Genomic DNA, 21,894 nt, shown 5'->3' with positions numbered 1-21,894 from the left:
CCTCGATCGGGGCGCTTGAAGGGGTCGTTGCCCTGCAGACCCTTTCTCATGTACAAGCACTCGCAACCCGCTGAGCTGCAGGTAGAGCAGGCTGCAAGAAGGGGCTGTCAGAAACGTCACTCCGGGAAATGCCATTTTTATTTCTCCAGCAGGGTTTTTCTTCTCCGGGCTTTTGCTGCCCAAAATGGTCCTGCTCGGAGCCGCCGAGCAGCTCAGCCACAGAGAGGCACGCCAGGCAGTGGGCAACCAAGCAGCAGGCTTTAGGCACGGGGTGAAGCACGGCGCTTTCTGCTCAGGGTAGGTTTGGGGTCGCCGTGCCATGCCGTGCCACAGAGGCGGCAGAGGGAGCCCAGGCCTCCCTGCAGCCCCGCGGTGCTCCCTCCATCAATAATTCCCACGTGCAAACAAGGAAGCAAATAACAAAGCCCAGATAATTTCAAGCTCCATTAGAAACGAAACTCAGGGGAAAACGGGATCACTGTTTGCCAAATGGGGAAGGACAGGATGAACAGCAGAGATTTCTCTCCCAGGTTCTCGGTGGGGACTGCAGAAGAGCCTGGCACGGTGGTGGGGGAGCGCGGCTGGGTGCCCCGCTCCGTGCCTGCACCGCGAGCAGCGGCTGTGCCGAGATGCTGCTGGCTGTTTCTCTCTCTCCCCCGGTTTGCTGTTTTCCAGGGCTGCACCCGGCTTGGCGTTCAAAGCCTCCTTAGAAGGGCAAATGCAAGTTCCTTATCCCCGTTTCATTTTTCTCCTCCTTTAATTACAGATCCTACTTATCGGCTGAGAACAGAAAGATCGTCGCCGTAACCTTGCACTTGCCCTTGTAGAAGGTTTACCTAAAAAGTTAGAAAATAAAATCAAATACTCTAATTTGCAGTCGTCTTGCCATTTCAAACCCAGTTTTCATTACAGCACAGAAAGTGCATTGAAGCTGTGTTTATAACCCCCTTTTAGATAACAAATCACATTTTCTTTTGGCTGGCGAGTGTGTAGAATTGATATTTTTTTTTTCAGTTTAATGGGTTTGTGTGTTCAGGAATGATCTCCATCAACTGAGAGTCTTTATTGTGTTTGATATAATGTCAGCTTTCATTACGCTCTGAGAATTACTGTGTTAAAGCACCAACCTTGCTGTAGAGCCATTCTGGCCGAAAGTAGAACAAGAAAATCATTCACAAAAAAACGCGGGGCCGCGCTGTTCGCTCTCCAAAGAAGTGGACGTGCCTCGAGGGGCTCCTCTCACCCCGTTGGCGTGGGATGGACTGTGCCGTGGGCACGCCAGCTGCCAGCTCTCCTCTGCACCACGCCGTGCCATGCCGTGCCGTGCTGTGCCGTGCCATGCTGTGCCCCATGGGGCAGGGTGTCCCGGTGCCCAGGAGGGGAGAGGCAGGCGCAGGAGGACAGGAGGTGCCGCGTGGTGCCGGATGGTCGGCGAGGCGTGATCAGATCAAGCGTCTTCTTGGGGAGATGAGAGGAGTGTTGACGGGTCACTTAAATATTTCCCAGCTCTGTCAGAGAGGCAGAGGGAGGAAATTGCTTTTTTTTAAAAAAAAAAAGATGCCAAGAGAGATTATGATGCCTGCTTCCACCTGTCCTTGGGAATGGGCTGCGCTGCTGAATGCACTAAGGGGGCTGGCATGGAGGGGCCTGTGAGGGGAGATGTTCTGGTGCATCCAACAGCCCGTGGTGGCTGTGCCTTGGCAAGATCACAGAATCACAGAATTTCTAGGTTGGAAGAGACCTCAAGATCATCGAGTCCAACCTCTGACCTAACAGTAACAGTCCCCACTAACCCATATCCCTAAGATGCATCACAGCGTGGAAAATGAACGGCGGCTGTGAGTAATGCCCCGTCCCTACCCTGCCCCACACACCGCCGAGAGCTGCGCCAAGCGCCGGGGGCTGGCTTGCGTAGGAAAGGTGCATCTATAAGCAAATCCTGTTGTTATTTCTGTGTGCTTAATGGGTCAGGGACACAGAGAACTCTGTAAATATTTACTGCCCATTATAAATGCCGATGGCAGTGGAAGGAGCTGTGTGTGAGCGGAGTGGCTGGCGCTTTGCGGGCTCACCAGCTCCCTTTGCTCTCCCCAGGCGCTGGTGGCACCGGCCCCGGGCCAGGAGGGCCGGGCTGTGCCCAGGTTTGAGCAGCCACCAAGCGCCAACACCTGGCCCGTGAGGCTCCAGCATGTCCTGGGTCACAGCACGACCCATCCCCGTCCCCCGTCTCCGTCTTCCCCACCACCCTCCGAGTTGCTCCTAGCGGCCTTGGAGGCAAACCACTGCAGGATTTGGTTCTTCCTGAGCTAATTAAATCTGGAAAGAGATTTCACGGCCACAGGGGTCACCCACCCGTGCTGCCTGGCAGAATGAAACCCGTGGCTGGGGGGCTGAGAGGGACCAAAGTCAATGCAGCGCAGCGGGAGCTACCTGCACAGTCTCGCTTAGGAGCCGCAGTGCCCCCAGGGCTTAGGATTAGCAGAATGACCCTTACGGGACACCAGCAAGAAATCCAGAGGGGGACAGCAGATCCACGGGAGAAGGATTAGATCAGCTCGGGTGAGAAAAGCTGGAGAAAGAGCTCTGGAGCCCAGCATGAGCGCGGGTGTCAAAGGCTTCAACTGTGCTCTCAGCTGCTGCAGAAGTGACGGTGGAGGCTGTAGTTTGCCCTAGTGAGCGTGGGGCACCCGGAGTACCCACTTTGACCAGGCACCGCTGCCCTGGGGAGCGGGCTGAGCCCATGGCACGGGCTGCAAAGCGCCCAAAGCGCCTCGTCCCTGTTAGGGCAGTGCCAGCCGTCCCACAAACACGAGTCCTGCAGCTGCAGCCTCCATCCCAGGCTTCTGTGGGATGGAGGCTGCAGCTCCATCCCGCAGAAGAGACGTGCACCACTTGCCACCTCGCCGGGCTGATAACAGCGCGGCTTCAACCCCGCCGGGCTGCGGCGCTGCCATCAGAGCGCTGACCTTTCCAGTGTTATTTTTAGTTGCTGGAACTGTGAAAAAAAAAAAAAAAAAAAAAAAGTCCTATTTCAGTTCCTGTGGAGGCTGGGGAGGAGATGGTGCCCTCTCCCCACGGGCTCTCCACTGTGCTGGCGCCGGAGCCTTTCCAGCCCTGGTCCTTGTCCTTGTGTTTTGGAGCTCAAACCTCCTCTCGGAGCGCGTGGCGCGGCTCGCAGTGCTGGAACAGCATCCTCTCGAGCAGCTGGAGAGGAATCGGCTTGTAGCTCTCAAGCAGCTCACAGGCTGCTTTAATTAATTAGCTTCTCGTGTAGGGGCTGAGCTGGAGGAGCGGGAGCACTGGGGCTGTTCGGGAGGACCCAGGGGAGACACAAAGGGCCTGGGATCCCCAGCAAGGCACTGGCCCGGGGCAGCCCCGCAGCCCCATCCAGGAGGGGACCCCAAAATGTGAGGGCTTGGTGCCGGCACCCTGCTTCCTGGATGGCTTCACCAGCTTGTGCAGATTGCTCCGTGATTGCGCTTAGCTCCCAAGGTAATTTCCAGGTACCTGAAGACTAAAATTACCCCGTGCTTCTCCCGTAGCGATGCTCGCAGTGCCGTCACGCAGCTGCTGCAGGGGGGTGACGGTGGAGCACACGGGCAGTTAACCCAGTGCCTGCCTCCCCTTCACCAGTTCAAACCAGCAAAGTGCTCCTGCACAGGCTCATTGGCAAGAGGCGAGGGCTCTGCCTGGGGGCTCTCACCCCGAAATCCCTCAATATCTTCCCCCACTTGTTTTCTTTATTGGTATTTATTCTGGAGGACTCCGGAAATACCAGTGCTATTTACACAGGCCGTGTGCTTGATTTAATGTGGACCAGAGGAGGAGGAAGAGAGGATTAGGTGAAGAAGAAGAACGTGGTTTTAAAGGCAAATATGAAGGAGAGGAAATTGTGGGGCTCCCTGCTTCCCCTCGGGAGACGCCAGCATCCCTGGGATGGCTGCGAGGGGCATGGGATGGGGTTGCGGTGACGTTGGCTGTCCTGCACAGACCTCATCCGAGGCATGGAGCGGGGACAGGAGGGCACCCGACTGCTCCTGGCGTCATCAATGCCGTGGTTTAGGACTCCCCAGCCATGGGGGAGGTCCCTGATCCCCATGGACCAGTGACACCGGGGCCGGTTCTTCCCCTCACCACCACGGTAGCGGGGCCGCCGCGTGCCAGCGGGGAAGGCAGCTTTTTGGAGGAGCCGACGGGAGATAAAATGAATAACAAAGCACCTTCTGGATGGCTGTTGTTAGTCACACTCACTTCTGATTAAAGATCATTAGACATGAAATTAGCTCGTTTGTGTTACGGGTCTCCCAGGGGTTCCTTTAATTACGGCGTGCAGATGGCCGCAGACCTGGGGGGACGCGGCGCAGGCAAGGGGCAGGGGCGTGCGCGGGGCCGCGGCGGTGCGAGGAGGGTGCCGGGAGGCCATCCGCAGAGAAATTAATTTTTTTCCCTCTTCTTGTTGTTGTAAACCCCTCAGCATTTCACAACAAATCACAGATAATTAATAAGTACATTCCCTTAATGACTAGGCTTTTTAATAGCAGAAATTGGAAGATGCTGCTTCGTGGTGGGTTTTTTTCTTTCACTTTCCCCTCTCGGCTCTTCCTTATTGCGGCAGTCGGAGCCGGAGGGGCTGCAGAGGAGGATGCTGAAGCCAGCGTTGGCAGTCCCCATCCTGCTGGGGCGTCACCAGGAGCAGTGAGCCAGGGTGCTGAGCGTGCTGGGGACAGCCACGCTGTCCCCTGTCCCCACCTCTGGTGGCACGGCTGCCCCAGGCTTCCCTCCAGCAGCCACTAGGGGCTTTGCCCCGGCCTCACTCCCCTCCGGGGTGGCTCAGCGATCTGTCCCTATCTCCTTAAGCTGGGTTTCCATCCTCCGTGGCTGCTCTGAGCGTGGCTGGCTTGCCTCTTTGATAATAGCAGCGCGGAGCATCGCAGGGGAGAGAGGTGGTTGTGCACAGCGGCTGCTGCGGGCTGCTGGAGCAGCAGACAGACATGTCACCCCCCCCATCGCCGCCTGCCTTCACGCTCACATCCCTGCACGCAGAAGAGAGCCCCCAAGTGCCCTTTAATTACCCCTTTTGATGGGAGATGAAATTCTGTTTTGACAGTATTACGGCTCCCTGAATTGCCTGCCTCTTTATGAATGTTATCAGCTGCCTCACGTCCTAGCAGGCAGGCAAGAGGAGTCTGAGCAGACCTTTCTGCCTAAATAGCTTCTAAATACCCCAAATTAACGACGTGCATTTGCGTGGAAGCAGGGATGCTGCTCGCCAGTTTCAGGCACGCGGGAAGGAAGGGACGGCCACCCCGCTGCGCTCCTCTGCCCGGCTCTGCCACAGCATCCTGAGTGTGGGGACGCTCAGCCGTGTGCCACACCGGTGGCACCGTCCCGAGGCTGTTCGGCCACGCAGGAGGCAGCCAGGTCCTCGGAGGGCAGGCACAGGACATGGAGGGTCCCAGCACCGTCCCCATGACAGCCTGGGGCAGGCGGTGCGGTGTCCCCAGCGGTGCGGCGGCTGGTGGAGGCGCAGAGGGATGGGTGAGAGGGAGCGGGGGCGGTGATGGGGACCCCCGGGGGTCCTCCCGCGATGGGCACTAACCCAGCTCCCCCCTCTCTCTGCAGGAGGAAGACATCGAGTACTACGACTCCAAGGCAGACACGGAATACGTGAGTACCGTGAGTACCGTGAGTACCCCTGCTGCGCCGCGGGCACGGGCTCCTCCCTGCGACCCTCTCTGGGGCTGTCCCACACCGCTGGCGGGGCTGCCCCGGGGGTCCCAAGCTCCGCGGTGGGCACAGCGTGGCCGTCCTCATCCATCTGTCCCCCAGCGCTGGGCCCGGGAGCAGCCGGCTGGGCAGGTCCCTCTGCTGCTGCCAAAGTTTCTAAAATTAAAGCCGGCATCTGAAATTCAAATGAAGAGCAAATCTTTAATTAGAGACCGAAGCTAATTCTCTGCCCCCCTCCCGGCACAGCCGTCCTGTGATTTCTGGCAATCAGGGCTCGAAATCCGCACCCGACAGCTCCGTGCTGCCCGTGCTCCCGAGGGGGCTGGCGTTCGCCCGCGTCACCCACGCTGGTGGCACGCTGGGGACATGATCAGCAGGGCCAGATCCTGCCTGCTGCTGTACGGGCCCTGCCAGGAGCAATGTCTGACCTGGGCTTGGGCAAGCCCAGGGCGGGTCTTGCATCCTCACTCCATCCCACCGCGACTGTCCCCTGCATTAAAGCAGATTTTGGGTCAAAAGTGGAGAAAAGGAGATGGATGCTGAAATAAAAAAGGAGGGAGATGATACCAGAAGGTCTGAATTGAACTAAATAGCGGCCTTTCCATCTTTTCTTTATTTTGCCTCAATTCTTATATTTAAATTGAGTAGGATCTGGCTGAAATGAAGTTAGTTCTGATAGACAAAGCCTATTCAATGTAACTGGGACTTATTCACCAGCCTTATGCCACGTTTTAACAAGGGGGAGGAAGAAATGAGCTTCCTATTCATTTTGCTCGCACTATCTTCCTAAACAGATTTTGGATTTCATAGTGGTTTTTAACAACTGGGATAGCAGAAAAATTTTCCTGGGGGACCACAGGGCTCTCCACATGTTTACAGAAGCAAAGTTTTCACCGTTTCCTGCTAGCAAGGGATGCAAAATTCATCCACGGAGAAGCATTGAAATCAGCAGCCGCTCTCGGCTGGGTATCACAGGCAGAGCAGCGCAGAAATGAAGCGATTTTCAGTTTTTATTATTCTGCGTGTGGCAGGGGATGATGCCGAAATCAGGCCAGCGTCCTCAGGGATGTGCCGTTCTCTGCTGGAAGGGTTTCCCGGGCTGTAAAGCCGGGTTTTGCTGCTGCAGTTCAGAGTTGTCCCCGTGGCACAGCAGCACCCATCAGGGCCTGGCGTCTGCCCTTTGGGGGGGACGTCCCCATCCATGTCCCCTGCAGGACTGATCCCCCTGCGGTGCTTCTGGCAGCAAACCTGGGCTTCGTGCTGGGTGGCTTTGCTGACCCTGCGGCACCCAGAGGTGGCAGGGCTGGAGGGGGCCTTTGCTGTGGCCACGCCGGGGGCTCGGAGTCATTTCTGGGCTGGGAAATGCGGATTTGTGCCAGCGGAACATGCCCGTGGCAGGGAGCAGAACTCAGCGCTTAGAGCAATTAGAAGTCGGAGCTTTTCATTTTGTCGCCCCCTGAACAGAATATTTTCGCTTCTCCAAGACCTCTGGGGATCTGCTCTGCGTGGTGCCCGGGGGCTGCAGGGCTCAGCCATGGGCCTGCTGCCCCGGCACCCTGAGCACCCCCTGCCCACCTTCCCCCCTCGCCAGCCCCGGCACCGCTCATCGGCTGCACAGAGGGGAGGGAGGAGGGGGAACGAGCCCTGAAATGTCAGCAGCAGATGAAGGGTGTTGGAAAATTTAATCTTCCAACTTCCTCGACTCATGTGACATTTGGATTTCCTCCCGATAAGCTATCAGCCTGAGAAGTTTCTTTCTTTTGCCTTTTTTCTTCTTTTTTTTTCTCCCTCCCCCCCCCCTTCTTCTCTCCTCTGGCTGGTAATTTAAAAATAAATGGTCTAGAAAGATCTCTAAACAGTACCTTTGGCAAAGATTAAAAAAAAAAAAGAGAGAGAAAGGGGATCGGGGAGCCGGCTAGCAGGAGAGGCTGATTGTTATTTATAACCTGTGCTGCTGTAAAAGCAGGAACGTGGCTGGAGAACGCGCTGCCTGCCTCCCTGGCATTAAATTGCTGGATTTCAGGAAAAGCTGAGGAATTTAAGGTGGAGAAGGGCCCTTCTGCAAGTGCCTGGGGTCCCTCAGCCAGTGCCTTGGGCCTTGCTGTGGGAGCCGAGGGCAGCCCCGCGGCCCCCACCTCGCTCCCTCCCCACCCCGTCTCACCTCCCAGAATCCGGCCTTTCTGGCAAAAGTAAGAAAAAAAAAACACCCTCTGATTTTCTAGTGCTGAGGATGAAATGCTCCCGGGCCCCAGGAGCAGCAGGGCGTGCTGTCACCACCTCTCCTCCCCGCCACCTTGCGTGACCTTGGCGCTGCTCGGGGCCGGCTGCGGGGCCTGCAGCCACCCGCGGCCGCGTGCTCGGCGTCCTCATCAGCCCGAGCAGCTGCAGCGCCTGGAAATTCACATTTTGCTGGTTTTTGATGCGGATCGGTGGGAAATTTCCACAGATGATGAGATATTTTGAGGTGATCTGCCCTTGCTAAGGGCTGCGGGTAGGATGGGGGTGCCGGGGTGTAGCCGGCATGGCGAGGAGGGACGAGGCGGCGGGGCCGAACCCACAGGCCGCATCAGCCGGGCGTTTGTCATCGTTGCTGACATTTAAGCAGCCCTCATTAGCGGCGGTGGCTCGTTCCCATGGAGATGGACGGGGGCGTTCGCATCCGCTGGAGCTGCCTCGCCGAGGCACGGCGGGGCTGTGCCAGGTCATGCGGCCCGAACCCCAAACCGCAGCGGGGGCGCCGCTCCTCTGTGCCCCCCGTCCATCGGGAGCAGATGGAAAGGGAATCGCCAGTGGTGAAATTTGGGGTAAAACCTGCCCAAAGTGCTGGCTCCTGGGTGTTCCTCACTGATCTGAGGAAAACGGGGGAGAAAAACTACAGAACCACAGAATCGTCTAGGGTGGAAGAGACCTCCAATATTCCCTAGACCTAACACTAACCAGTCCTCCACTAACCCATATCACTGAGCTCTACATCTAAACGTCTTTTAAAGACCTCCAGAGATGGGGACTCCACCACTTCCCTGGGCAGCCCATCCCAATGCCTAACAACCCTTTCGGTAAAGAAGTTTTTCCTAATATCCAACCTAAACCACCCCTGAAACAGACTAGAAACAAGAAACAGGCCGTGGCTTTCCAGCCAGCTCCTAAAGCCCTGGAGGTGGTGAAACTTCCCAGCGCGATGGCTCCTGGCTGAAGCAATAAATGGGTGTGATACCGAGGCATCGCCAAAGAAAAGGCTTCTAGCAGGGTGTATCAAATCAGGTATTCAGATCTGTAGCATCTGTGTATGTTCTGTTGGACGTATCGTCATATTTCAAAGATAAAATAGATGTTTCGGAGTCCTTGTGAAAGGAAATGATGAGAAACGCTGCAAAATCCAGCTAGGGACCCGCCAAGGTGCTCTCAGTTAAAGCGATGTAAACCCAGGAGAGCTTGAATCATTTTCTCCTTTGCTCTAATCCACCAATTTAATGTGGGATTTCTTCCCCTGGCCCCATCCATGTGGTTTCCTTCAGCCCAGTCCAGCACCGAGGTGCTGCTGCCCCTGCCTGGGCTGGCGATGGCTTCGGGCAGCTTCATCTGGGCAGCGATGACCCCGTCCCAGGAGCCAAATTCCTCCTGGCCTCGACAGGGCTATCTCAGCTGGGGTCAGGAGATTTATGGATAAAGGGTAAACGTAGCTCGGATACCATCAGCTCGCCGTGGGTCTGCTTGCTGTAGGGGTGTCAGTGATGCATGAAGTGTCCTGTGTACAGATAGCTGCGTATTTGTCTCCGAGATCTATACATACGCCTCTTTACAGCTCCATGAATGAGAGCAGCCAGACAGCACCGAACCTCGGAGAATACAAATTAGCCCCTCGCATGTGGGTGATACCAGGGAATAATGATAAACACGGGACCGGGAATTATATCCGGGGGTTCTGGCTCCGGTGACACTGTGAATAAACTCAGCAGTGCGGGGGGAAGAGCGGGGAATTGATGTTCCTGCTGGCGGGGGTCGCCAGGGCTCAGGAGGAGATTTTTGGGTGGCAAAGCAGAGGTTTGGGTACTGCAGGTTCCCCGGGGCAATGGCTTTGTCGAGCGTTTGCCGCCTCCCTCCAAAGCCCGTCCTCAACCCAAAATGAGGCCCGGCAGGGACACGCCGGGCTCGCAGCACAGAGAGCTGAGCCCCACGTTTGTGGCCGGATCCGCTCGCTGGGTATCTCGCGGCACGGCCACGGCCTTTTTTCAGCCAAGGACACCGGGCGAGCTCCTCTGGGGCTTCGCGGTGGGTCAGGCAGACAGGTTCGTTCCTTTTCTCAGGATTTACGTGAAATGGAGAGTGTAATCTGGATTTCAATCTCGGCGACGTCGCTCCGGGGAGGCAGAGCCGTCCCCTGCCTGCTGCTGGGCTCCCGCAGCCGTAATTGAGTTCAGCATCTTTCCGGGCAGCCGGCGGCCCCGCGGTCGCATTGGCTCTGCGGCGTGCTGACACTGCCGATGCGTCTGCTGGAATTAAAAACCAAACCTTGCATAGCAATCCTGTTATTCTCCCGAGCTGTGGCGAATGGTTTTGCCACCCTCCCAATGTCAGGGGAATGTCACCGCCTGGCCGTCTGTCCCGAGCCGTCACGGGGGAGGTGGCCTCTCCGCGCGTCCTCCTGTGACTCCGGCTCTTTTTGGGAAGGTGCTGGTGGGAGAGCTGATGGCTCTGGGGAGCACGAGGGGCAGCATCATCATCCTCATCCTCATCCTCATCCTCCTCAAGCCCTGAGCCTCTGGTTGCCAGCAGCTGTCCCAACCCCTGTGCCCATGGCAGGGGCGCAGCAGCTCGGCAGGCTCAGGGCCGTCACCTTCACCTGGCTTTCCTCGCCCCCAGCACAACAGCAGATCTCTTCTCCCTCCCTGCACAGCCATCACCATGTCCTGCAGGCACCGGCCAAGGTCCACCCTATGTCCCCAAGGGCACTGTGACTCGGGCAGGGGACGTCCCCCTGCTGCCACCCAGGGCCCCTCCGCTCAGTGCCGGGGGAGAGGAGCGGCCGTGATGGAGGGAGCGCGCTCCAGCGCCGGCAGTGGGGAATTTGCCATCTCTCCACCATAATTAAATATTGTTTGCATTGCTTATTGACAGAGCATTAAGCTGCACTCCGTTTTAATTTGTTCTTTGATAGTTGCCTTTTGCTGCTAATTGATTTTCAAGGCTTTTTATTATTTTTTTTTTGCCCGGGTGGTTTTTTTTTTTTTCTGGTTTCAGACCTGCCGTGCTACCAAGCCCGGTGCCAAGCCTCAGCCGAGCTCAGCCTCCCCAGCCAGCGCTGCCGGTCTGCGTGGGGTGGGCTGGCGCTGGCTTCGGGTGGGAACACCCCACACACGTCCCCGGTGTCCCCACGCGCTCTGCTTTTTCCCCAGGACGATCCTGATGGAGAAGAGATCGAGCGGGAGAAGTCCAACTCCCTGAAGCTGGAGTTCACCGACGACGCCAACTTCAAGACCAAGGTTAACTACTCCTACGCCGCCGTGCAGATCCCCACGGACATCTACAAAGGCTGTGAGTGCCCTTGACCCGCTCGGCTCTGTGCTGCGAGGCCGGGCACAGCCTCCACGTGGCCGGCTCTCGGTGCCACAGCCCTGGGGACCGTGTCCCCGGGGTCCCTGCCAGGCCCAGTGGCTCTCAGCCGCCGTCCCCCAGTGTTAGGGACCCGCTGGGTCCCTGCACCGCAGCGGCTCCGTGCTCGGTGCGGACCAAAGGGGTGCATCAGACCAGGGTGGCAGGGGGATGGATGGAGGGATGGATGGATGAGGGGGCTGTGCAGGATGACACGGACACGCCACACCACCTTGCGGTCCTGGACCAAGCTGGCGTGTCCCCACAGGGTGGTGACAGTCCCCGAGCTTGCAGAGCTCTCCAGCCTCTCCCTGCCGCGGTGGCACACGGTGACAGTCGGTCTGCATTTCCCTCTAGTGGCTGCTCTGCACAGAGCTGGGCACCGCTCCCAGCCGGACACCAGCTCCCCGCAGCCCCTGGCCTCATCCTGCGCCCAGGCACAGCCCCTGCTGGCCCCCGCACCCCCTCGCCTCCCCTGGCCCCTCTCGGTGCCACTTGGTGAGGTGACAGGGGCCGAGCTCCTGTTTCTGCCCCGCACGCTCAGAGCCGCATCGGTGGAACGGTTTCACCCCGAGAATGGGAAATTGCAATTAGTTTAATTAGCGAGCCGGGCAGCTAATGAAGCAAATCCTGAGAGCAGGGGGAGATGAAATAGCCAGTACCCCGAGCCCCCTGCTCACCAACTGCTGCGGTGCTGATGCCCGGCCAGAGCCACGCCAACCCCTGCCTGGCTGGGACACGATTTAGGGAGCAGCACGGGGCCACGGGTCTGTGGGGATGGTGGGTGGGCTGGGGACACCGGGGACACGTCCCCACGGGGCCCGCTGGAGAGGCGCTATCGCTGCCTGGCACGCTGCTGAAAACCCTGCGGAGACGCCCTCCGCCGTCACCCCTGGCTACACACACAAATTACATCCTATATGTGTTTTATTTACTGTGCCACTTTTAATTAAAGCCGCAATCTCTCTCCGGCGGGGCGGGGCTGGGCTCACCCTGCTGGGGACGGGGACGAGGTGGGGACGGGGACAGGAGGGCGCAGAGCAGCCGCACCATGGAGCATCTCCAGCCGCCCGAGCCCTGTGTGTGCACAGATGCTTCGTAGGGGCTGTGTTTGTGCACAGGGATGATATTGGGGGTTGTGTGTGCACAGGGAGGGCACATATAGATATATATGCGTATATTATGAGGGTGTATATACATCTATACGTGTATATAGGAATGTGTCAGCCTTTCTGTGAAGTCCCTGGGCTGTGGCCGTGTCCCAGCGTGGCCCCAGGCTCGGAAATGGTTTGGGGGCTCGTGGCAGGAGGCATGTCTGGCTGGAGTGGTCAGCGGGATATGGGGACACTGTGGGGCTCCCCAAGAGCTGGGGGTGCCAGGAGGGTCCTCGTGCCCACGGGGACGTCCTGCTGTCCCCACGTGCTGCCCGGCAGCCTCCCCGCGCTCCACCGGCCCCGTTTAATTAACCACGGGCGGTGGCTGCTGGCAGCTTATCTTCTGCTTTAATAGCTGAATAATTTAAAGCCTCTGTTTGCCGGCATCTTAATTGCTTCTGCGTCAGGTGCGGGGGCCAGCAGGAATGCAGAGCAGGGCCCGTGCGTGGCCCGCTGGTGGCTGTCCCTGGCACCGGGGCTGGCACGGCCCCAGGAGGCATTTGCTGGGAGGGGGGTGACACCGCGGCCGTGGCCGTCCCCTCCCGGAGCTGAGCCCCTCAGGGGGCAGCAGGGGGGACGCGGTGAGGGCTGCCAGGCCCCTCTGGGCTCCTCCTGGGGTAGGGGCAGAAGGGACACGGCGCTGTCCCTGTCCCCCAGCCGCCCGCTCTGTGCCTTGCAGCCACCGTCATCCTCAACGAGCTGAACTGGACGCAGGCGCTGGAGGACGTCTTCATCGAGAACCGCAAGGAGGACCCCTCCCTGCTCTGGCAGGTTTTCGGCAGCGCCACCGGCGTCACCCGCTACTACCCCGGTGCGTTGCGGGGGCGTCCCTCTGTCCCCAGGGTCCCCCCCCAATCGGGGACGGTGTCCCTGGGGAGGTGGCAGCGCCTCGCTCACCGCCCACCTTTCGCCCACAGCCACCCCGTGGAGAGCCCCCAACAAGATCGACCTCTACGACGTGCGCAGACGGCCCTGGTAAGGGGACAAGGACCTGGGGGGGGAAGTCAGGAAGGACCCCCCCACCCCCCGTTCCCCCTCCCTGCCGCCCCCCTGCACGCCAGACTCCGGCTCCGGGAGCAGCCAGCTCTGTCCAATTTTCATTTCACACATCGTTGGCATTGGAAAATGGATACAATAACACAGGCAGGGGCATCCAAGCTGCAGCTTTCATCTCCCGCTCCCCTCCCCTCTCCCGGCGCCGGGAAGGCAGAGGGAGATGGAGAGATAAATCCTCAGATCCAGATTGAAGCAGGTAGAGCTGCCCCCTGCGGCCCCACGCCTGTGCCTGGCCCACAAGCGGCATCCCCGCAGCGACCCCGTTCAAACGGGGCTGCGAACAGCTCGTGAAGAGCCGAGGCAGGAGGACGGGGTGATAAACGCTGAGATGGAGCCAGCCGGAGCCGAGTGAGAGCTGCGAGCTCCGGTTCGGCTGCGCACCGAGCAGGGCGTGACAGAGCCACGCGCCGTCAGCCCAGGCCAACGTGTCCCCAGTGGACCCACGGGGCCATCGAGTCCAATTCCTGGGCTCCTAAAGGGCCACCCAAAAAAATCACTGCTCTGCCCACCTGCGGCTGGGGGCTCAGCGATGCCGGGGGTCCCCAAAAAGCACCCGTGCCCCTCGGTGCCCTCGCCGCAGGCAGGGCACGGAGCTGGAGCATCCCACAGCCCCGTTGTGCCGAGCCCAGGTCGCTGCCCAGTGCTGGGTTTTGGGGACGGGGGGGTGCCCGCAGCCCTGGCACCCTGCTCCGCACAGGGTGTGGCACTGCCAGGCCCTCTCCTTGTCAGAAAATGAAGTGTCCCATTACTCAGGTTAATTACCTGTGATTTCTCTGCATTAATACTAACTGCTCTCTGCTGTTAGTCAGGGCTCTGCTGCACCACGCAGCCCACACCGCCCCCAGAGCCCTCTGTGGGGCACAGCGGATCCCCAGGCCCTGCTCCCCAGGTCCCCATGTCCCCAGTCCTGCCTCCAGCCCCCGTGGGGTCAGGCAGAGCCGTCGCAGCGCCCAGGACCGCCAGCGCCGCTCGCTTCCCTTCCCCTCCCTTGATAAATGGCCCTATTAAATAAAGCCTTTTCCTGCGGAGCCCTGGGTATTAATCTGAGCGGGGCACCCGGAGATAAATGCGCTGCCACAACCCATTACGAGCAGCATCTTAGTTTGCGGGGAGCCCAGCGGGGGGAGCGGGTGGGCGCCGAGCCCCCGGCCCGGTTGCAGCCACCTGGCAGCGACCCCACAGCCAGCGGGGAGGGCCTGGGGCTCGGGGGCAGCAGGAGGGGGGACGAGCAGCAGATCCCATCCCCATCCCGTGGGCTGGGGGCATGGCAGGGAGCAGCCCGGCCGCCTCTGAGGGGCAAGGAAGGTTTCCCTCGTTGTTTTTGGGGGGGATGATTTACGCGTTATCATTATTTTTCCTCCTGGTAGCTAAAAATAACCTCATCAGCCTGGCCTTTGAAGCTCCCGGGAGGGGGGTAAATAGCATCTTAATAGGGCTGCGTGTGTCAGCATAATCAGCGCGCAGCAAAGGGCCCGCGATGATGGAGGAGTTCGGCATTTAGAGCGCGGCAGCGAGCGGCGGCGTGGCTGCACTGCTCCTCGTCCTCGCCCCGGCGGGGTCGCGGCACGGCTGCGGGACCCCCCCGCCCCAAATACTGACCCCTCTGCGCCCCGCAGGTACATCCAGGGAGCCTCCTCCCCGAAGGACATGGTCATCATCGTGGACGTGTGAGTACGGCGGGTGGGCGGCGGGGCTGCGGGGACCCCCCTGTCCCCCTCGGCCCCGCGCTGCCGAGCCCCCAGCTCCCCTCTCTGCGGCCAGGAGCGGCAGCGTGAGCGGCCTCACCCTCAAGCTGATGAAGACCTCGGTGTACGAGATGCTGGACACCCTCTCGGATGATGACTACGTCAACGTGGCCTCGGTGAGCGCTGCGCCCCGCGGGGTCCCCGGATGCCCCGTACGCCCAGCCAGGGGAGGGCAATTCCTTCACCAGCACCCCCAGAGCCCCCTCGCCAGCTCCGGAGCTGCCACGAGATGAACCCAGGGGCTCATCTTTGCGTGGCAGTGGGCAAAAAGCACCACGATTGCAGGGCTCCTGGTGGAGCTGCCCCGGTGGTGTTGGGCAGCCGAGATGTGGCATCGGCTGCTCGCAGCTTTGGGAGGGCCGGGCCGGTGCTGCTTGGCAGATAAGACAAGCAGAAAAGTCCTTTCTGGCCTGAAAATCCAGGCAGGGTGAATTGCAGGGGCTTTTGATGGGAGAGGAGGGCTGCGCTGAACAGTCCCAGCCGCAATTATCCCTCAAAGATCTGGCAAGTGCTGTTTCTTTTGATGGCTTTTACATGAAATCCTCCCAAACCTGCTGCTGGACGCTTTTCAGCTCAAGGCCAGCTCAAGGAGAGCCACAGCCCAGCAGCAGCCGCAGCCCTGGCGCGCTGGAGGTCGGATCCTGAACCCAGCCAGGGCAGCCCCAGGCTCCAGGGCTGGGGGAGACGTGCCGGGCTGAGCCCTGCCCCTCACCCCGCATGCCCCCGAGGGGTCTCAGGAGGTTTTGGGGAGCGCTGGGCACGTGGTGGCCATCATCCCGTGGACGCTGCACCCCTGAGTGCAGCCTGGCCACAAGCAAAGCCAGGGGGCATGGTGGCATCGGTGGCTGATGGCTTTGGCTTCTGTGACTGCACCAGGTTGAGGTCACCCTGGTGTCCCCACTCTGTCCCTGTGCCACCAGGACACCACGTGTAGGGTGCTCCAGCCCCTGGGTGCTTTGTGCCCACCGGGGCTGCCTTTGGGTCCCCATCCCCTCTCTGAAACTCGCCACCCTCTCTTCTCCCTCCCAGTTCAACGAGAAGGCGAAGCCGGTGTCGTGCTTCAAGCACCTGGTGCAGGCCAACATCCGTAACAAGAAGGTCTTCAAGGAGGACGTGCAGGGGATGGTGGCCAAGGGCACGACCGACTACAAGGCCGGCTTCGAGTACGCCTTCGACCAGCTGCAGAACGTGAGCTGGGGCCCGGTGGGGAGGGCAGCGGGGCTGCGGGCTGGCAGGGGAGGGCAGGCTGCGCCCGTGGGCCTGCCCCACGCGCCGCCCCTCTGCCTCGCAGTCCAACATCACGCGGGCCAACTGCAACAAGATGATCATGATGTTCACGGACGGCGGCGAGGACCGGGTGCAGGACGTCTTCGAGAAGTACAACTGGCCCAACAAAACGGTGAGCGCCCACGGCTGCGTGCGGCACGCAGCCGGGCACACGCGCGTGCGCACGGAGCCCGGCCCGGCTCTGGCTGGGAGGTGGCATCGTGCAGCAGGACCAGCTGGGATCCTGCAGCTTTATTGCCAGCTTCCGCCTCATTTGCCAGGAGCTATTTCCCCAGCCCGCCCGCTCCTGCTCCGAGCCACTGCCCCCGTAATGGGGCGGCTGCCGCGCCACTGCCAGCACCGACCTTGGTGCGCGGGGAGGGATGGGGCCGGCGGGTCCCCTGAGCACCCGCCCCGGTGGGGACGCACCCCGGGGTGTGGGGACGGGGCTGTGCGCTGCCGGGTGAGCCCAGGGACCCCCATAGGGTCCCCAGTGCTGCCCCCGTGTCCTCAGGGGAGCTCACGGCCGCGCTGTGCCGCAGGTGCGTGTCTTCACCTTCTCCGTCGGGCAGCACAACTACGACGTGACCCCGCTGCAGTGGATGGCGTGTGCCAACAAAGGTGAGCAGGGGGCTGGTGCCGGGTGTCCCCAGGGCGTGTGGGGCCGCCCAGCAGGGTGCAGGCACCTCGCACAGCAGGATGGACGGCAGGACAGATGGACTGCGGGGTGGCGGGCTCCCTACCTGCATTTCTCTTTCTTTTCCAAGGTTACTACTTTGAAATCCCCTCCATCGGCGCCATCCGCATCAACACGCAGGTGAGGCAGGGTGCTGGCACGTGGCAGCAGGCAGAGCCGCCCTCCCCAGGCACCCCAAAGTGCTGCACAGCCCCAAAATGCTGGCGAAGAGCATGATGCCACTGGAATAAGTCATCCTCTGCAGCACCCCCTGCCCCTTTCCCTTACCAGGCACCACTGTGTGGGGTTCCCGGCAGGGTCCCCACTCTCCCCTCGGGGACAGATGTGACCCCAGGGCTGCTCGGGGCTGGAGGCCCCTTCCCTGCCCCTGCTGCTTTCCCAGCACGGAGCAGAGCAAGCAGCACCTTGCTGGCACATCAGCACCCCCGCTTGGGGATTCCTGCTGCAGCAATTCCCCTCGGATATTGCCAGCAGCAGCCACCGCTCCCGGGGCAGCTCCTGGTGCTGGCAGCACCCATGGGTGGCGGGCAGGGGGCACCCGGTGCTGAGCTGTGATTTGGGAGCGGGGCATCACCAAGCGCCGGGTGCAGGGCTCCAGTGTCACGCCGCCCCCTCTGTCCCCACAGGAGTACCTGGACGTGCTGGGCAGACCCATGGTCCTGGCCGGGAACCGAGCCAAGCAGGTCCAGTGGACCAACGTCTACCAGGACGCCCTGGTGAGGACCCCGGCCCCACGCAGCCCCCGCAGGGCCACGACGCCCGGGTGCCCGCGAGGGGCTGGCTGACACCCTGCTGTGCTCACACAGGGGCTGGGGCTGGTGGTGACGGGCACGCTGCCAGTGTTCAACCTGACCGAGGACAGCAGCGACAGGAAGGTAGGAGCCACCCTGCACCCTAGATGGGGCGCTGGCACCCCTGGGTGCTGCCTGCTGGGTTCCGGGCAGAGCCTGAGCCCTGATGCCGTTGCCCCTCGCCTCCTTCCAGAACCAGCTCATCCTGGGCGTGATGGGGATCGACGTGGCGCTGAACGACATCAAGAAGCTGACGCCGCGTTACAACGTGCGTGGGGGGGTGTTCCCCATCCATCCCTGCCCCACGGTTCCCCACGGCCCCGTCGTGTCGTTGGCAGCTCTGGCAGAGCTGCAGCAGGAGTCCTTGGGGCAGTGACCGTGGTGGCAGGAGGGTGGCACTTGGGGACACAGAGCAGAACCATTCACAGTCAGTGGGAACTGCCCAGAGGACAAAATCCAGAGGCGGGGAGAGAGGAAAAAGCTCTGGGTTTCCCTGCCCCTGTGTTCCCATCACAGTGCTGTGCAAAAGGGGAGTTGGTGCTGAGTTTGGGAGGTTGGAGAGAAAAAAAAACGAGTCTGCAGAGCTGATGGGTGGCATGGGCATGGCTCGCAGCTGCGCTCACCTGTCCTGTCCTCCCGCAGCTGGGGGCGAACGGCTACGTCTTCGCCATCGACCTGAACGGCTACGTGCTGCTGCACCCCAACCTGCAGCCCCAGGTGAGCAAGGGAGCGCTCCCCCCCACTGCTGGGTCCTCACCTCTGCCCCCCAGGGGGGGAAACTTAGGCAGGGAGTAGCAGAGCAGCTACTGGAGGGGATTCATCACTGGGCACCGGGCGGGGAGCGAGGCAGCAGCAGCGAGCAGGGTGGATCTGTCTCGCGGGCAGCAGCATCCCTCTTAGCTCATCAGTGGTGTTAATGGGCTGCCCAGCAGCAGGAACGGGGGAATTTCTGTCCCCGTTCTGCTTCAGGGGATGCTGTGCCCCCGGGGTCTCTCCCACCGTGGCACAGGGAGGAGTGGAGCAGCCCCGCGCAGGCTGTGAGGAGTTTGTCTGGGCTCAGCGGTGGCTGTGGGAGCCCTGAGTCCTTCCCGTGCCTCCCTCTCTGCCTGCAGATCATCAATTTCCGCGAGCCAGTGACGCTGGACTTCCTGGACGCCGAGCTGGAGGACGAGAACAAGGAGGAGGTGGGCAGAGCCTGGGGCAGGTGGCGGGGCACGGCACCCGCTGCCCCGGCACCGATCCCCGCCGGGTCACAGTCCCCTGGGTGGTGCTGGGGGGCCCACACACCCCGGCCGGGCTGCCCTCAGTCACCTCCCCCGTGTCCCCCAGATCCGGAGAAGCATGATTGATGGAAACGACGGGCAGAGGTTCATCAAGACCCTGATCAAGTCCCTGGACGAGGTAATTAGCAGGGGAGGGGGGCACAGCCGGAGCCACGGTCCCGGCACCGCGGAGCCCTGACTCGCTGCCTCTGCTCCGCAGCAATACATCGACGAGGTGTTCAGGACCTACACGTGGGCCCCCATCAAAAGCACCAACTACAGGTGAGCAGCTTCGGCGGGACCCGTGCTGGCAGGGGGACGTGGCCTCGTGCCCGAAGCTCCGGAGGTCCCCGAGGCCACCACGAGCGTGTCCCAGGGACTGGGGGCTGCAGGTCATTGCGCAGGAGGTTGCTTTGGAGGTGGGGAGCAGAGCTCCCTCCGCATTTACAGAACCCCCAGAACCATCTAGGTTGGGAGAGACCTTCAGGATCACCACGTCATCCCCAGCACCCGGTGCACCAGACGCTCCCGGTGCACGGATTCACCCGGAGCTGGTGCCCACGTAACAGTTTTCTTCTTTCTCCCCAAACCGGGCAGCTTCTGGCTCTTCCTTCGAGGGCTGCGGCTCTTCCTGGCTTCCTCCCTTGTGTGGGGACAGCTGGTCCCTCCTCCACGTGCATCTCCCTTGGTACCTGGCAGGCACTTGGTACCCTTGGTACCCATCTCAGCCTTGGCTGGGCAGGCTCCTCACCTCCCTGTGCTCAGGGGGTGGACATGGGTGCCCCAGGACATCCCCGGGTGCTTCAGGATGGCACCGGGAGCTCCAGGATGTCTGTGGGAGCTCCAGGAATGGTCTTGGGGAGCTCCAGGTGCCCCCTGGTGGTCCTGGGTGCTCCAGGATGTCGCTGGGTGCTCCAGGATGTCCCCAGGTGCTCTGGGATTTTCCTGGGTGCCCCATGGTGGTCCTGGGTGCTCCAGAACATCCCAGGGTGCTCCATGATGTCCCTGAGTGCCCCAGGATAGCCCTGGGTGCCCCGGGATGTCCGTGGACAGCCCAGGACATCCTCGGGCACTCCAGGACACCCGTGGGTGCTGCAGGGGTGTCCCTGGGTGCCGCGTGGTGTCAGTGGGTGCCCACATGGGACGGCGCCGGGTGGGTGCTGAGCCTCACGCCGCCCATCTGCTTTCCCCTCCGCAGCCTGGGGCTGGTCCTGCCGCCCTACAGCACCTACTACATCCAGGCCAACCTCAGCGACCAGATCCTGCAAGTGAAGTGTAAGTAGCCCCTGCCCTCCCTGTGCCCCCCCGCACACCCTCTGCCCCGGCCCCCCCAGAAACGGCTGTCGGGGGGGGACAGAACGAAGCGAAGCCCGATGAGAAAAGGGATGAGAATAGCTGTGAGAGGAAAGCAAAATAATGATGAAAAATAAATAAAGAAGTAAAACTAAATAAATAAATAAAAGAGGCGTGAGGAGGTGAGCGCACACACGCTGAGGCAGGGGCCAGCTGCGCCTGGGGGTGCCAGGGCTGCACCCCGGCACGATGCGCCCCCAGCACCCGAGGGGCAGGCGCCCGCTGGGGTCAGGGAGCGCTGCAGCAGCCAGAGAACTTGCAAGCCTGTGAAAGTCTGCATGGGTCTTTTCTTTTTTTTTTTTTAATTATTATTATTATTATTATTATTATTTATTTCTTTATTTCCTTCGTTTTATTACGATTCTTCTTTTGCTTTCGACCATTCTTCTCGTTTCGATGAGTTCGGTTTGGGTTGCTTTCGATTTTTTGCCTTTCCTTTCGAATTAATCCGTGTACTTGTGTGTTAGCCTGGCCCCCTCTCTCTCTCTCTCTCCCCCCCCCCCAACCCCACCCCGGACCCCAAACCCCTCTCCCCCCGTCGCGGGGCTGGCGTGGAGCCCCCAGCGACGCCCCCCGGCCCCTCCGGCCGCCGTGCGCCCCGCGGGGACCGTGCCGGGCCCGTCCCGGGAGGGGGGTCCCCATACCCCAAACCCCGTTCCCCCCCCTGCCTCCCCCAGCCTGGACTTTCTGCATGCCCCGCTGACGCAGCGAGAGCGTTGCTGTATCAAGACTGTTGCAAGTGTTTGCTACTGACTCTCATTTTCCTTTGGAGTACTGAATATATATCTATATATTTCTCTGGTGATATCTTGGCATCTTTTTTATTATTTCACTGTGGCCTTTTGGTTTCTTTACTGGTTGGTTTTATTATTATTTTTTTTTATTTCTTTCCTTTTCTTTTTCATGTCGTTTTTTTGCAAGAGGTTTCCTTTTGGTATGATTATGATACACAATATTTTTATTCAAACGGCGATTGAATAAAATATTGTTTGTGCCCCCCTTCCCCCTTTCCACCCAACCCCCTTTTTTTTTGTTTGTTGTTTTTTTGTTTGTTGTTTTTCTTGCTTTCTCTCTATGGTGGATTCACACAGTACCAAACATCAAAATGAAGGGCAAGTATTTTCAGTCTCAGACCACTCACCTTCACCACCCCGTCCCTGCCCCGTGTCCGGCCCCCCCAGCCCTGCCTCCACGGCTCCCCCACCTCTCCCCCCCCTGCTTGCCCATCTCCCTGCCCGTTTGCCGAACCTGCAA

At 60.3% G+C, this 21,894-nt stretch overlaps 1 protein-coding gene across 2 annotated transcripts in view; it reads left to right on the top strand.

Moving 5' to 3' along the window:
* CACNA2D2 (calcium voltage-gated channel auxiliary subunit alpha2delta 2) overlaps positions 1–21,894 on the top strand; it is a 168,741-nt gene that overhangs the window by 137,628 nt on the left and 9,219 nt on the right. Inside the window, exons 5-22 of one of the 2 annotated variants that reach the window (XM_084292996.1) lie at positions 5,623–5,667; positions 11,121–11,259; positions 13,150–13,281; positions 13,388–13,445; positions 15,143–15,193; positions 15,288–15,387; positions 16,301–16,459; positions 16,563–16,670; positions 17,080–17,158; positions 17,305–17,354; positions 17,861–17,950; positions 18,041–18,109; positions 18,219–18,293; positions 18,668–18,742; positions 19,138–19,209; positions 19,355–19,426; positions 19,508–19,569; positions 20,486–20,562. In XM_084292996.1, the coding sequence (XP_084149122.1) occupies positions 5,623–5,667; positions 11,121–11,259; positions 13,150–13,281; positions 13,388–13,445; positions 15,143–15,193; positions 15,288–15,387; positions 16,301–16,459; positions 16,563–16,670; positions 17,080–17,158; positions 17,305–17,354; positions 17,861–17,950; positions 18,041–18,109; positions 18,219–18,293; positions 18,668–18,742; positions 19,138–19,209; positions 19,355–19,426; positions 19,508–19,569; positions 20,486–20,562 (1,513 nt within the window). Of the gene's footprint in view, positions 1–5,622; positions 5,677–11,120; positions 11,260–13,149; positions 13,282–13,387; positions 13,446–15,142; positions 15,194–15,287; positions 15,388–16,300; positions 16,460–16,562; positions 16,671–17,079; positions 17,159–17,304; positions 17,355–17,860; positions 17,951–18,040; positions 18,110–18,218; positions 18,294–18,667; positions 18,743–19,137; positions 19,210–19,354; positions 19,427–19,507; positions 19,570–20,485; positions 20,563–21,894 lie in introns of both variants that reach the window. The other variant, XM_084292995.1, reaches the window with a different exon arrangement.

The sequence above is a fragment of the Netta rufina genome, assembly GCF_964035555.1.
Source record: "Netta rufina genome assembly, chromosome: 10".
Taxonomy (NCBI): domain Eukaryota; kingdom Metazoa; phylum Chordata; class Aves; order Anseriformes; family Anatidae; genus Netta; species Netta rufina.
Note: the sequence above shows the minus strand (reverse complement) of the source record. Positions and strands in the feature narration are given on the sequence as shown.